The sequence below is a fragment of the Vulpes lagopus genome, chromosome 6 (assembly GCF_018345385.1).
Source record: "Vulpes lagopus strain Blue_001 chromosome 6, ASM1834538v1, whole genome shotgun sequence".
Taxonomy (NCBI): Eukaryota; Metazoa; Chordata; class Mammalia; order Carnivora; family Canidae; genus Vulpes; species Vulpes lagopus.
The window spans coordinates 106665211-106680959 of NC_054829.1; the positions used below are offsets into that span (position 1 = coordinate 106665211).

Here is a 15749-nt window from a genome sequence, read left to right on the forward strand (position 1 = left end):
AGCTCCCTGCATGGAGCCTGCTTCTCCCTCTGCCTGTGTCTCTGCCCCCCTCTCTGTCTCTGTCTCTGTCTCTGTCTCTCTCATGAATAAATAAGTAAAATCTTTAAAAAACAAAAACAACGTGTAGGAATAGAGGGAACATTCCTCAATCTCTTAAAAGCCATCTATGAAAAAAAAAGCCATCTATGAAAAGCCCACAGCAAATATCATTCTCAATGGGGGAAAACTGAGAGCTTTTCCCCTAAGATCAGGAACATGATAGGGACGCCCAGTGGTGGGAGTGGGAGTTATTCAACATAGTACTAGAAGTCCTAGCCTCAACAATCAGACAACAAAAACAAATAAAAGGCACTCAAATTGGCAAAGAAGAAATCGAACTCTCTCTCTTTGCAGATGACATGATACTGTACATAGAAAACCCAAAAGACTCCACTCCAAGATTGCTAGAGCTCATACAGCAATTTACCAATGTGGCAGGATACAAAATCAATGCACAGAAATTGGTGGCATTTCTATATACCAACAATGAGACTGAAGAAAGAGAAATTAAGGAATCAATCCCATTTACAATTGCACCCAAAAGCATAAGATACCTAGGAATAAATCTAACCAAAGAGGTATAGGTTCTATACCCTAAAAACTACAGAGCGTTTCTGAAAACAATTAAGGAAGACACAAAGAGATGGAAAAACACTCCATGCTCATGGATTGGAAGAATATTGTGAAAATGTTTATGCTACCCAGGGCAATTTATACACTCAATACAATCCCTTTCAAAATACTGTGGACTTTCTTGACAGAGTTAGAACAAATAATCTTATGGTTTGTGTGGAATCAGAAAAGACCTCGAATAGCCAGAGGAATATTGAAAAAGAAAACCAATGCCAGGGGCATCACAATGCCAGATTTCAAGTTGTATTACAAAGCTGTGATCATCAAGACAGTGTGGTACTGGCACAAAAACAGACACATAGATCAACGGAACAGAATAGAGAACCCAGAAATGGGCCCTCAACTCCATGGTCAACTCATCTTCAACAAAGCAGGAAAGAACAGCCACTGGAAAAAGGACAGTCTACTCAATAAACGGTGTTGGGAAAATTGGACAGCCACGTGCAGAATGAAACTAGACCATTCTCTTACACCATACACAAAGATAAATTCAAAATGGTTGAGGGGATCCCTGGGTGGCGCAGCGGTTTAGCGCCTGCCTTTGGCCCAGGGCACGATCCTGGAGACCCGGGATCGAATCCCACATTGGGCTCCCAGTGCATGGAGCCTGCTTCTCCCTCTGCCTGTGTCTCTGCCTCTTTCTCTCTCTGTGACTATCATACATAAATAAATAAAAAAAAAATTTACAAAAAAAAAATTCAAAATGGTTGAAAGATCTAAATGTGAGACAAGAATCCATCAAAATCCTAGAGGAGAACACAGGCAACAACTTTTTTGAACTTGGCCACAGTAAGAAGAAATAATACCAGCCTCCCTCAAAAAAATTGGAAAAAACTCAAATACACAAGCTAACCTCACACTTTCTTGCAAGATACATCTAAGGCAACGGAAACAAAAGCAAAAATGAACTACTGGGACTTAATCAGGATAAAAAGTTTCTGCATAGCGAAAGAAACAGTCAACAAAACTAAAAGACAATCTACAGGGACGCCCGGGTGGCTCAGCAGTTAAGCTCTGCCTTTGGCTCAGGATGTGATCCTGGAGACCCAGGATTGAGTCCCACATCGGGCTTCCTGCAAGGAGCCTGCTTCTCCTTCTGCATATGTCTCCACCTGTCTCTCTGTGTGTCTGTCATGAATAAATAAATAAAATCTTAAAAAAAAAAAAAAAAAGACAACCTACAGAATGGGAGAGGATATTTGCAAATGACGTATCAGATAAAGGGCTAGTATCCAAGATCTATAAAGAACTTATTAAACTCAGCAGCAAAGAAACAAACAATCCAATCCTGAAATGGGCAAAAGACATGAACAGAAATCTCACAGAGGAAGACACAGACATGGCCAACACGCACATGAGAAAATGCTCCGCATCACTGGCCATCAGGGAAATACAAATCAAAACTGCAATGAGACACCACCTCACACCAGTGAGAATGGCAAAAATTAAAAAGACAGGAAACAAATGTTGGAGAGGATGTGGAGAAGGGGGATCCCTCTTGCACTGTTGGTGGAAATATGAACTGGTGCAGCCACTCTGGAAAACTGTGTGGAGGTTCCTCAGAGTTAAAAATAGAACTACCTTATGACCCAGCAATTGCACTACTGGGTATCTACCCCAAAGATAAAGATGTAGTGAAATACCAGGACACCTGCACCTCAATGTTCATAGCAGCAATGTCCACAATAGCCAAACTGTGGAAGGAGCCTCGGTGTCCATCGACAGATGAATGGATAAAGATGTGGTCTATATACACAATGGAATATTACTCAGCCATTAGAAAGGATGGATACCCACCATTTGCTTCATTGTGGATGGAACTGGAGGGTATTATGCTGAGTGAAGCAAGTCATTTGGAGAAGGACAATCATCATATGGTTTCACTCATATGGGGAATATAAGAAATAGTGAAAGGAATTATAAGGGAAAGGAGGGGAACTGAGTGGGAAAAAAATTAGAGAGGGAGACAAACCATGAGAGACTCCTAACTCTGGGAAATGAACAAAGGGTTGTGGAAGGGAAAGTGGATGGGGGGTTGGGGTAACTAGGTGATGGGCACTGAGGAGGGCACTTGATGGGATGACCACTGGATGTTATACTATATGTTGGCAAATCTAACTTCAATAAAAACAAATGAAAACATTTTAATATCAAGTTAAAAAAGAAAAAAATAAGTGGTGTCTTTGGTTTCCTAAAAATAAAAAAATAAAAATTCAAAAATAATGAAAGTCTGAGAAATCGTTACATCCAAGAAGAGCCTAAGGACATATAACAATTAAATGTAATATCATTTCCTGGATGGGATGCAGGAAGAAAAAAAGCACATTTGATAAGAACTAAGGAAATCAGAATAAAGTATGTAATTTAGATAGTAAAAATAAATTTTTATAACTACTTATCAAATGTATGAGTGATTTCTTATTAGTACCCTTGTTCTTGCCACACTTCCTTGATTGTGATAAGTTGAAAGAGGATGAGCTTTGGCATCAACCAGACCAGATATGATCTCACCTTTACCGCTTATTAGCTGTTGAATCCTAAACAAGTTACTTTTCACAAAGCCTATTTCCTCATTTTAAAAAGGTGCTAATGTCTCTTCATAAGACTGCTATAAGGATAAAAATGAGATAACTATACATAAAACACCTAGCACCATAATTGGCACATAGCAAGGGCTCGATAAGTACTAAAATTTGTCCCTTTTGCAAATTACAATGAAATCTGGAAGTCAAAAATGGCAGGTCTTATATATTATGTAGAAGGCTGACTGTTTAAGTCTCATGTTGCAGATTAATATTTTGCTATCCGACACTTACTGGGTTGGTAACACTCGTCAGAAATTAAAATATTTTGAATGCAATATGCCTTTGATGAGAGATAAACCCTGTATCAGCTGTTAGAATTTTTCATAAATCTTCACCTTGTATTTGCTTGAAATCTAATTATGTCTTGCCTATTTGAAAAGTCCTTTCTGAATATCCCTTATTTTATTACAAAGAGAGTAGTAAAAGAGAACAACCATTTAATTCACTATAACGGTTAATAAGAAAAGCAACAGACACAATGCATTTTAGTCATGAATTGGGCCTTAATAAAAGTACCTTTTCTGATCGCAAGAAGGAAATTCATAACAGTGACCAAAAGCATCCCAGGACTGCATACTGTGCTGAAATACAAAAGCATAAGCCAAAGTAAGAGTACCTTTATCTTCTATTTGGATACCGAAAATAAACCATCAAACAGAACTGATAAGAACCAAAACTAATAATGTCAGTAATAAATTTTTAAAAAGAACTGTCAAGGAGAAAAAGACATGAAAATATTAGTAGCAAAACAATGCAATTTCCAAAGTAATTTCCAGTTCCTTACTGGCTATGGGGGAAAAAAAAAAGCTCTTTTCACTAGATGAGTCCTCACATAATAAGAATTAAGAGCAGCCTCTAGTGGCAGGTTAAGGATTTTACAAAGTGACCTTGCAGAAACCAAACTGCCTTTATTTCTTTTACTATTTGCTATGAGCAGAAAAGACATTTCATCCAAGGAACCTGAGGAAGCTCAGAGCCAAGTCTGTTAGTAAATTTTAGCAATTATACATAGTTTCACCCCACCTTGAGTGCTCTTAATAAGTTATATTTTGTTTTCTTCTCTATATACGTAATTTTAAAAACCACCTCAAATTCTTTTTAGACAGAGATAGGTTATTAACTGAACGAGCTATCATCTGAACCCCGGGATGGGGGTAGGGGGAGTATTTTATTGTTAAGGAATTAAATCACTGACAAAAACTTGAATGAAGACAAACACGTTTGATGAACTGAAGTGCAACTCTTCCTCTTCTCTTTTTGTAAAGATTTTATTTATTTACTTGAGAGAGAGCACAAACAGAGGGGCAGAGGGAGAGGAAGAAGCAGATTCCCCACCGAGCAGAGAGCCCAACGCGGGACTCGATCCCAGGACCCTGAGATCATGACCTGAGCTGAAGGCAGACACAACCAATTGAGCCACCCAGTCTGTCTGTCCAAATCAGGAGTGACCCAAAGTAGAAATACTACAGAGGAAAACAGAAATATCTCTTCCAAACAGAGAAACAACGAACTTTCCTGAATCTCAGGTCATCTTTTCAAAGTGGGCCCCTCTCTCCAACAGTGCAAGAGTGAGGCTGGGAAGTACCAGATGTTTTCTTCCCTGCACTTCTCTTCCCTCAGGATTGGAATCTACTTAAAGTCTTGATCTCTCACCACTCACGAAATTGAAAATGAGGGAATCCAGAGACTGTTGTTACTGCTACAAAGACACGGTGTTACCTCTGGCTGAAACTCAATCGGAGGCGCTGGGACGCGAGGCCGCCTGCACGGAGAGCTCTACTGCTATGGGGTTAGCACCGCTGCCTTTAGGAACCTCCAGAAAGCCTAAGAACACCCAGGACGGTTGTTGTTGTTTGTTTGTTTGTTTGTTTTTTAACTTCGCAGGAAGGACAGCGCCAGGGAGTCGGGAACATCCACCAACTGGGCGCCGCCTGTAAGATGCCAACCCCGCACGAGAGGGGCCAAGCACGCAGCCTCACAGCGCATCGCCCCCTCCCGCCGAGAGTCGCCGGGCTCCACCCTCTGGGAACGTGGGAAACGACAAAGGCCGCAAACCTCGCCGGGCCTCCGGGTGTGTGGCTCCGCCTCCCGGTTCTCAGCGGCCTCCGAGGGCGGCCTTGCCCGCTCCCTCCTCCGCCCGGCCCCGCTGGGGTCGCCACGCGCCGCCAGGTTAGCGCCGGCGAGGTGCCCCCGCGCCCCGGCCCCCGCGCCCCGGCCTCTGCCGCAGGACTGGCCCCTCCTTCCCCGGCTCGGCGCGAGCCTCCCGCGTGTGGCGCATCCTCCCCGCGGGGCGCGGGCGGCCGGGGAAGTGCGCGCGGAGAGGCCCCGGGCTCCAGCGCGAAGCTCCAGGCTTCTCAAAGTGAACGGCCCGCTGGGGCGTGGAGAGGAGGGAGGGAAGCTTCGGGAAAGGCGCGGAGGTGACCGCAATCCCTGCCTCCCCGACCAGGCCTGCGGCGCAGCGGGGCCGCAGGCGCGAGCCGGGCGTCCGGGGCGGGGCTTCTGCGCTTCGGGGGCCAGGACCCCGGGGCGCTGCGGGGGACCAGGGCTGCTCCTACCTTGGTCCAGTCACGTCCCCCGGGGAGGTATTGCTAATTGTTCCCTCACTGGGGAAAGAGGAGTGCAGACAAAATGTTTTAAACCTTGGCAAGCCCCTAATTCCCATGAGTTCCTCCTGAAATTACTTCCAGGGAGAGTGAATCATAAACCAATATTACCTTCTTTCATATAATTAATATAATCATTTAATTTTTTAGAGTTACTCTGCTTGCCTTTCACAGGTGCTTTCAAGTAAATTAATCTAGAGTATATTTTATTATATTTTATTTATTAAAAATTCCTACCTCCTCATAGGAGTGCTGCAAGGATGAATTAATATTTGCTAAGCACTTGGAAGGTGAAAACTACATAAAACTTGATGGAGTTACTGTGATTGATACAGAAAAACAGTAAAAACAGTAACTGGGTAGGATTGGTAATCCGTGCCATCTGCTATCTAAACTGAAAGTACAATGTAGAAAGACTTTGCCTAGCCAGGCAGAGTGGTCCAATGCAGAAATGATTAACCAGATGATTCAAATTCCCCAGAAAATGGAATTCTGCTTCTGAAGAAAAAGTGAGTCTTGATCCATGTCGTTTGTTTTGTTTAATTATTATTGTCACATTTAATCAGTTGAATCAATGTAGCCACCTGAACAACCTCTTGATTTTAATTTATCCTTCCTATGATTTAAAATGAAGTACTTTAAGCAAGGTCTGCATTAACAGATTGGGAATTAAATAATGCTCTTCCTTTCATAAGAGCCCCACTAAGTTACTTTTATTTCACGTGCTATAATAGAAATTGAAATAAAACTCCAGAAAGTTTCAAATATGTGTATATCTGTATCATTAGTTGCACAGCATTTCTGACTAGTAGAGAGGAGTAAGGTTAATAATGTATAATTTTTCTGAAGTATATGGTAACCAAAGCAAAGACGAGCATTGTGTCTAGAATTACATTTCCAGTTAAACTGATTTCCATCAGAACACACTTTTAATTATTAGGACAATTGCTTTAATTCCCCCTCTTTACTTCGCTAATGTCAATAGGGCCATAGCCATCAAAAAAACATGGTACCAAATGTGTTTCAAAAGTAATCTGAAGAATTTCAGAAGTAAATTTTTTTTCAATGTAGGGTTTTTAAATGTAGTGTTCTACAATATCTAGCAAGCAGCTCTAATCAATCATTACAAAACTTCCCTATATTCAAGTAGAGAAAACATTAAAATGTAATATCACAAAAGTAGGCCAGACCACTATCATCAGCCTAATAGTCATCATCATTTATATCATTTATTAAGTTACTCAATGCAGCAGTGCCAGAAAGTGAAGTAATATTGTGAATTCACTAGAGGGAGCAATTCTTTTTAGCCAACTAGTATCACTTAACTCTATATATTCAGTGGTCCTAGAGTAGATCTGGATCTTTAAAATAATTTGAGAATAAAAATATGCATAATTCATGAGAGGGATCCCAGTAAAGATGTACTATCCTTTCAAGGGTTATTTGGAGGTTCTCTTAGAATGCCTGAGGAGGGGGACCTCTGAGTGGCTCAGTGGTTGAGCGTTTTGCCTTTGACTCAGGGCATGATCCTGGGGTCCTGGGATCAAGTCCCACACTAGGCTCCTTAAGGGGAGCCTGCTTCTCCCTCTTCCTCTGTGTCTGTGCCTCTATTCCTGTGTCTTTCATGAATAAATAAATAAAATCTTAAAAAAAAACTTGAGGGGAAAAAAGAATTTGAAAACAGACTAAGGCCAAGGTAGTAATACTCAAGTTGAACATCTATCAGCATTCCCATTTTGTTTGTTTTAATTTTCACGCATTCATACTTTTAGACAAGAAATTACTGCCTACTAAAATTGGCACAGCATTATCAACCATCATAGTAACAAGAGCTAGTTTAAAAGTATCTGGTATAAATGCAGATAAACTCCAGATTCAATGAAATAAAGATAACTTCTTCTAGTTAGCAACATAAGTGACAGATATTCAGACCAACTCACATTTTTGCTATACATTTTATATTTTGGCTGTTTGTGACTTAACCTCAATTCATTTAGATTTGCATACTATTTGACAAATTTAATACTTGGGATTTTAGCCAGAAAAACATTTTTAAGCAAATTTTAATGTGGAATAAATAAATAGTATTTATACAGTTGTGCCTAATTATATTAAGTTTTGATTGCCTGTTAAAAGCTAACGTTTAATGATACAAATTTGGCCATTGGGGATAAAATAAACTTTAGCTGTTATGAAATCAATGTCATATTTTAGTAATATCAAAGATGCTAAATTTTTTAAATGAAAATTTCTTGTGTGTGTGAAACATTTCATGCAATGCATATTTAGTGAATTTCTACCTGGTACTGAATACTGTTAGGATCTGGAAATACAAAGATAAATAAGATCCAAGTTAGCTCACAATTTAGTGATTCTTTTAAAATAAAAATTTCTACAATAATTTAATTATCTTCATTTTTTAAAAAACTATATATTTAAGAAACTAAAGTCTTTTACTGAAAGGAGTGGCATGCCTTTTTTTTTTTTTTAATTTCTGGAAAACCATCACAAAAACTCAAAGTTTTTAAACGAAAAGCTTTAGTCTTCCAATATATAAGGCATGTTTAGAATATAAATCGTCAACTCTGGCAGCTCCAAGTCAAGTATTTACTACTATTTATTTGTATGTGGATGGGCCAGATGTTCTCCGAACTGCATTCCCTGAACTGTTTTCCTTAAAACACTTCTTCAAAAAATGCAACCTGAACATTTGTGCTATTGAATTGATGGTTTTAATCTTTTTTCTACTTAAGAATGAAGAAAAAGGATAGGTGTCCAATGAACCCCTGGTAATGGTCAATGTTTTCCACATTGAATCTCTCTTCTTTCCCATTGCACCATCTAAAATAGTATATATTTCTACAATGTTATAATGTACTGGGTTAACTATAGGCTTTTATGAATGATAATAGTGTATCAAAGTGTCTATAAAATTATATTCTAGGGATGCCTGGGTAGCTCAGTGGTTGAGTGTCTACCTTTGGCTCAGGGCATAATCCTGGGGTCCAGGATCAAGCCCCACATCAGGCTCCCTGTGAGGAGCCTGCTCTCCTTCTGCCTATGTTTCTGTCTCTGTCTCTGTGTCTCTCATGAATAAATAAATAAAATCTTTACAAAAATTATATTCTAAAATATGAAGATGTATATTTTTGTTGTACTGATAGCATCATTTCAAATATCATGCTATAAGGTATAAATATCAGAGTCACTAAGGAAGATAGGGCTAATGATTACACACATTGAGAATGGATTAATTTTCTTTGAAGTCAAATACTGAAAACTCAGTTTAAGCTATGACGTAAAGAAAAGGAATATTGGGGCAGCCTGGCGGCTCAGGGATTTAGCGCTGCCTTCGGCCCAGGGCGTGAGCCTGGAGACCCGGGATGGAGTCCCATGTTGGGCTCCCTGCATGGAGCCTGCTTCTCCCTCTGTCTGTGTCTCCACCTCTCTGTGTGTGTGTCTCTCATGAATAAATAAATAAAATCTTAAAAAAAAAAAAAGGAATATTGAACTTTCATAAATATCGTGTATCCCAATAACAATGAGATATTTTGTTATGGGCATATAATTTATAGAGACAGTTGAGAAAATAGGAATCCATTCATTCTACATTTTAAAATTAATTTTTCTTTTAAAATTATGTGAGGTTAGCCCTCCTAGAAAATAAATACATAGCAATAAAAAATTATGCTCCATATTCCAAGACATTCTGATCATGTTTTACTTAGTTTAGGCTATAATGTCCTTAAAATAAACTTTCAAACATAGTTTAACAGTGGCTTTAGAATTAAAAAGCCATTAGCCTTTCCAAGAAGGAAACTAAATATATTAATTTTTCAGTATTTTAAATATATAATACTGACACACATAAATAGCCAATGTTAAAAGTGGATTCCCCTATCATTTTCAGAAATATACTTTCTTATAAATTTTCCAAATTCTAAACTCAGACCAATTCCGTTTTTCAAGAAACTGAATTTAATCACAATATGTGTTGAAAATGAGTGTTCTCTCTTCTCCTCAATAGTAACTAAAATCACCTCATTTTACCAATGCAAGGAAAACAAATTTATTACTATTTGGAAAGCCTTGGCCCTTCACTTTTTGTGTATCTTCAGCTTGTAAATGTTAATCCCAGAGGATCCCAGGGACTGGTGTAGGCTTATAGACTAGGGATGTATTCTGTAAGAAGTGAAAAGAGCAGCCATTCCCCCTCAGTTGTAAAGCAAAGAACTGAAGAACTTTGAACTACAATCTAAAAATCTTGGCATGCTAACTAACATTTTGAAAGGCAAATATCCATATTTGAATGTTGATGTATTTATGAATACTTTGCCTTATATATTTTTCTCCTTAATCTAACTGGTAATATAAAATAAAAATAATGATGATGGAAAAATAACTTAGGAGGCTTAGCCTGGAGGAGCAGTGATAAGAAAAGACCTTGAACATAAAAATTTTTCTAAGACAGCAACTTACAAATGGGCTTTTACATTCTTGGGGAAGAGCTCAGAACACTGAGCCTGTGTAACATCAAAAAAAAAAAAAATGTTTACTTCAGACTTAAGTTTGGCATTTTAATATGCATTATTCTAGAAGAAATATGATTCATGTCTTAATAAATTTGAGAAATGAAACTGTCCTTTAAAAATATTTCAAAATTATCAGTATAGTCATCTTCAAAGCCCAAAAGATAAATCAATGTTTGCATAACATTCTTATATGTTGCACATAAATATTAATCCCGATTTATAGATGGTAAAACTGAAAAAGCATTCTCTAGTAACTTCAGAGCCAATTGGTAATGTGGTATGGTTTTGTTTTTCACATTTATGTTTTAAAAATTATTACATTAGACACAATTACCTAATAAGTAAAGTATTACAGACATATTGTTGTTTTTATCATTATATTGTTGTAGTAATGATTCCTAAGTTATTTTTAAGGATAAGGATATAAACTCATCTTTCTTCCATGTATTTTATGGTTATCATTCAAGAAAAAATAATATAGCTCTTAGGAGCCCCCAAAATTGTGAATTTAGAATTAAGACTTATGTATCCTCCATTCTTTCCACAACTCTGTCATCAGCAATTATAGGACTTTGATGAGCTGATTAAAAGCTTAACCCTTACATGCGTGGCATGTAACGGACCCTCTAGATGAACCTCCAACAATATGTAATGACATGACTCCCAGTGGAGAAAATGATTTATGCTTACCTTCTTTGTGTTTTGTGATATGTAAGTTGACTTTAAATCTTAGAAAATCTACGACGTTCTGCTTTAAAATGAGGCCAAAGCTGAGTCTGAATCTTAGCTTCAGAAAATATGTTTATCCCAGAAAAGTCTTTTTTTTTTAAATCTTCACATAAAATAAGGAGAACATGGGCAGCCCTGGTGGCTTAGCAGTTTCGCCCTGCCTTCAGCCCAGGGTGTGATCCTGGAGACCCTGCATTGAGTCCCTCATCAGGCTCCCAGCATGGATCCTGCTTCTCTCTCTCTCTCTCTCTCTCTCTATCTCTAATAAATAAATTTTTTAAAAATCTTTAAAAAAAATAAGGAGAACAAGAGGTTTCTTCCTCTGTAGTTGTCTTTCTGCTTTGTTTCTAGATGGCCATGTAATTGGGAAAACACTAATGATATTCCATGGATCTGCAACATGTCCACTGTGTTATCTATGATGAAACTTCTGTAAGACTTTAGAGGTTTGTATAAAGGAATTCCTAAAAATCTGCTATTTATTTCAGGTAACTGAACAAATATATTTTAGATCATATGGGAAAGCAGCCTTAGAGACATTTTTCAGTTTATCCAACATCTTAGTCCAGGATTTTTCTGTACTGCATTTTTTTTATAGGTGATAATCTAGCCTGTGTTTCAACTCTTCCAATGATGAAACCATTATTATTTTTTTTTAGAGAATTGGAAGCATCAAAAAATGCTTTAATATGCTATTTAAAATCTGCCATTCTATAACTTTTAGCTTTTTGGTTTTTTTCTCCCCTTTGAAGGAACAGAGTATATGCAGGATATACATATTACATGTTTCCTATGTTACTGCTTTAAATCATGTACAGGCGCTATGTCACCTCTAAGTCTACTCAGGGTATCACCAGTTGTTCTCATACCCTCTTTATGTTATATTGTATTGTTTTCATTATCCTGATTGGCCTTTAGTATTCTCAGTGACTTTGCCAATGTCTTTCAAAGTATGTGACTCAGATTATATATAGTATCTTAAATTGATGTAAATCTAGAAATGGACTATTATCATAGTTGATATGGAAACTTTATGTAATTGATGCAGTTGAAAGACACATAACATTTTTAAGCAGTCATTTCATATTACTGTCTCATGATAAGATTGTAGTTCACTGTATTAGTTATCTCTTGCTGCATAAAAATTACCTCAAAATTTAGCAGCTGAATGGGGCTTCTGGCTGGCTTAGTCAGTGGAGCATGTGACTCTTGATCTCAGGGTTGCAAATCTGAGCCCTACATTGGGTGTAGAGATTCCTTAAAAATAAAATCTTAAAAGGGGCACTTGGGAGGCTCAGCCAGTTGAGTGTCCAACTTTTGATTTCAGCTCAGGTCATGATCTCAGGGTCATGAGTTTGAGCCCTGTGTTAGGCTCTGCACTCAGCACAGAGTCTACTTAAGATTTTCTTCCTCTCCTTCTGCCCACCCCCACCATATGCTCATGTTCTCTCTTAAAAAAAAAAAAACTTAAAATATTAGAAATAAATAAATATAATCATAAAAAAATCTTAGTGGCCAAAGATAATAGCAAATATTTATTATCTTACACAATTTTGTGGCTCAGGAATTTGAGAACACCTTAGCTGGGTAGTTGGTTCAATGCCTCTCATGAGATAACAGTTAAAATCTCAGCTAGAGGGATCCCTGGGTGGTTCAGCGGTTTTGCACCTGCCTTTGGCCCAGGACATGATCCTGGAGTCCCGGGATCGAGTCCCACATCCGGCTCCCTGCGTGGGGCCTGCTTCTCCCTCTGCCTGTGTCTCTGTGCCTCTCTCTCTCTGTGTGTGTGTATCTATCATGAATAAATAAAATCTTTTTTAAAAAAATCTCAGCTAGGGCTACAGTCCTCTGAAAATCTGGCTGAAACTGAAGGATCTACTTCTAAGATGCCTCACTTAGATGGCAGTGAAGTTCATTATGGCTCAGCTATTTACCACGTGGACCAGTCCTTAGGGCTGCTTAAAGGTCCTCATGACATGATATCTGACTTCTCCCAGAGTGAATGATCCAAGAGAGAGCAAAGCAGAAGTTACAAAATCTTTTATGTCCTAGTATTGAAAGCTACATATTGTCATTTTCATAATATACTATTGGTTACCCAGGTTATCCCTATCCAGTATGGGAGGGACTACACAGAAGCATGAATATCAGGAAGCAAGGATTATTTGGGGGCCATGTCCCAAACTAACACTAGAATCCTTCTTCTATTCCCCAATGACTAAACTAAACTCTCACCTTCTCAAGGCTACAAAAGTCTCATCTCATTACAGCATTCATTATCTCATAGTCTAGAATTGTGTCATTTTAACCAGGCCCGGATGTGGATGAAGCTCTCTGGGTGTGGCTCTTTGCGCCTAGGTCTTTGAAAACAGTTCCTTGATCTGAAGACCTGTGAACTGAAGAAATAAGATATCTGCCTCCCACCCTCCAACGACACAACTCAACATACAATAGTGGGGAAAGAATAGGATGACTACTATAGATGTCCCTGTTCAAAAAGGGGGAAACAAGGACTACAAGAATCACTGGTCCATAGAGATTCTGTAGTCCAGCTAGGCGAATATTAGTCCTTTAACTAGAACTTCCTCTTGCTTCCTAGAAGATTTTCCATGACTCTTGGGTAGACCTTTTGGCTTTTGGTTCTGCTTTCTTTTTTCTTTTTTTTTTTTAAGATTTTATTTATTTATTTGAGAGAGTATAGACAGAGAGAGAGAGCACGAGCAGGGTGGGGAAGGGCAGAGGGAGAGGCTCTGAGCAGGGAGTCCAATGTCAGGCTTGATCCCAGGACCCCAGAACATGACTTGAGCCAAAGGCAGATGCTTAACTGACTGAGCCACCCATGTGCTCCATTGGTTTTGCCTTCCAAATCAGTTTTTCTATGAAAGGTAGCCTAGGTTTGTAGCTGTGTAGTTTTCTGAGTCTGGCTCCTGTCTATAGAAGTTTTCAGGTCCAAAGTCTTCTTTTCCTTTTATTCTACTTGTTTCTTTCAGTCCAAGATGCTGCTGTTTCTAACAATTAAATATTAAAAAAAAAAATTGTGAGTCTCTTGGGAATATTCCTGGGTAATCTTCCATTATCCAAAGCCACATCTACAGATACGTTGGAGATAAGCACTCCTCTACTCAAGGTTTCTGCTGAGATTACTGAGGGACAGTACCCTTAACCCAGAAGCCCTCATGTCTGACTGGATATCTCTCTTGAGTTATAACTTTAGATCTTCCTAAGATCTTAGCAAGGGTTTTTACTGCTCTACCCTCAGATTCATTTTTATACCATAATTACTTGGCAGAGGCTGGATTTGATCTTTGTTCAGAAATCATTTCTTTGTTTTAGCATTGTTTCCCATCTTGAGAAGCTGGCAATTTCTAAGACTAACAAATCTTGGATTTTTTGGTTTGACAGCCCTTCCTTTAGCTTTTCTCCCTTACCCTTCATATTTGATTATAAACAGCAAGAAGAAATCAAGCAGCAACTTCAAAACTGTAACCGAAAATCCCTTAGCTAAGTCACCCACTGTGTTAGGTATATTTTCTAGTTCCCACGTCACTTCAGGTGACAGTGTTGCTCAACTTTCTGCCACTCTATTAAAACCATTAAATCTTTAAAATGAGTGGGAAATATCAGAGAGGGAGACATATCAGAGTGGGAAATATCAGAGTGGGAAATATCAGAGAGGGAGACATATCAGAGTGGGAAATATCAGAGTGGGAAATATCAGAGAGGGAGACAGAACATGAGAGACTCCTAACTCTGGGAAACGAATTAGGGGTGGTGGAAGGGGAGGTGGGCAGGGGGTGGGGGTGACTGGGTGACAGGCACTGAGGTGGGCACTTGACGGGATGAGCACTGGGAGTTATTCTATATGTTGACAAATTGAACACCAATAAAAAATAAATTTATAAAAAAAAACAACCATTCTCCTTTTCTAGCCTTGGAAGCCATACATCATCATTTCCGCAATTTCCTATTAGCTACATAGGTTCATTATATTCATTGTGGGAGGGAACTGCAAGAAGATATAGAACCCTGGAATCATTAGGTTCTTGAAGGCTGGCTACTACATCAACTAAAATCTTGGATAATTGAATTTTTAGGAATTCCTGTTAAGCCATTCCTGGTATTATTATCGGTATTATTATTCCTATTAGGTCATCCCCTTTGGTATTTATTGATTTTTTTAATCTAAAAATTACCCATTTTTATCATGAAATTGCAATTGTAGTTTCAATTCAGCATTTCAGCCTTTTCAGATTTTTTTGAATTTTTAAAAAGATTTGTTTATTATTTTAGAAAGAGAAAGAGAGAGAGCAAGGGGAGGGACAGGGAGAGAGAATCTCAGCATACTCTACTGTGGAGTGTGAAGCCTGACTTGGTTTGGGCTTAATCTCACAACTCTGAGATCATGAAATGAGCCGAAACCAAGAGTCAGACATTTAACCAACTGAACCACCCAGGCGCCTGATCTTTTTGAATTTTAATTCTGTCAGATAAACAACACTCCACAGCTTTGAATTATTGATAAGTGTGATAGGTTATGGAATTCTAAAAAAAAATGACTTTACTGATTAAAATGTTGCTGAACATTTGTGATTCTAGACCTAGACTATTTAGTTGATAAAATAAGTACA

At 38.5% G+C, this 15749-nt stretch overlaps 1 protein-coding gene across 1 annotated transcript in view; it reads right to left on the reverse strand.

Annotated features, from left to right (window-relative positions):
- LOC121492698 (translation initiation factor IF-2-like) overlaps positions 1-15749 on the reverse strand; it is a 34113-nt gene that overhangs the window by 12897 nt on the left and 5467 nt on the right. Inside the window, exons 2-3 of the mRNA XM_041757873.1 lie at positions 5313-5812; positions 3774-3838 (exon numbers count right to left, since the gene is read on the reverse strand). Coding sequence (XP_041613807.1) covers positions 3774-3838; positions 5313-5812 — 565 coding nt within the window. The remainder of the gene's footprint in view (positions 1-3773; positions 3839-5312; positions 5813-15749) is intronic.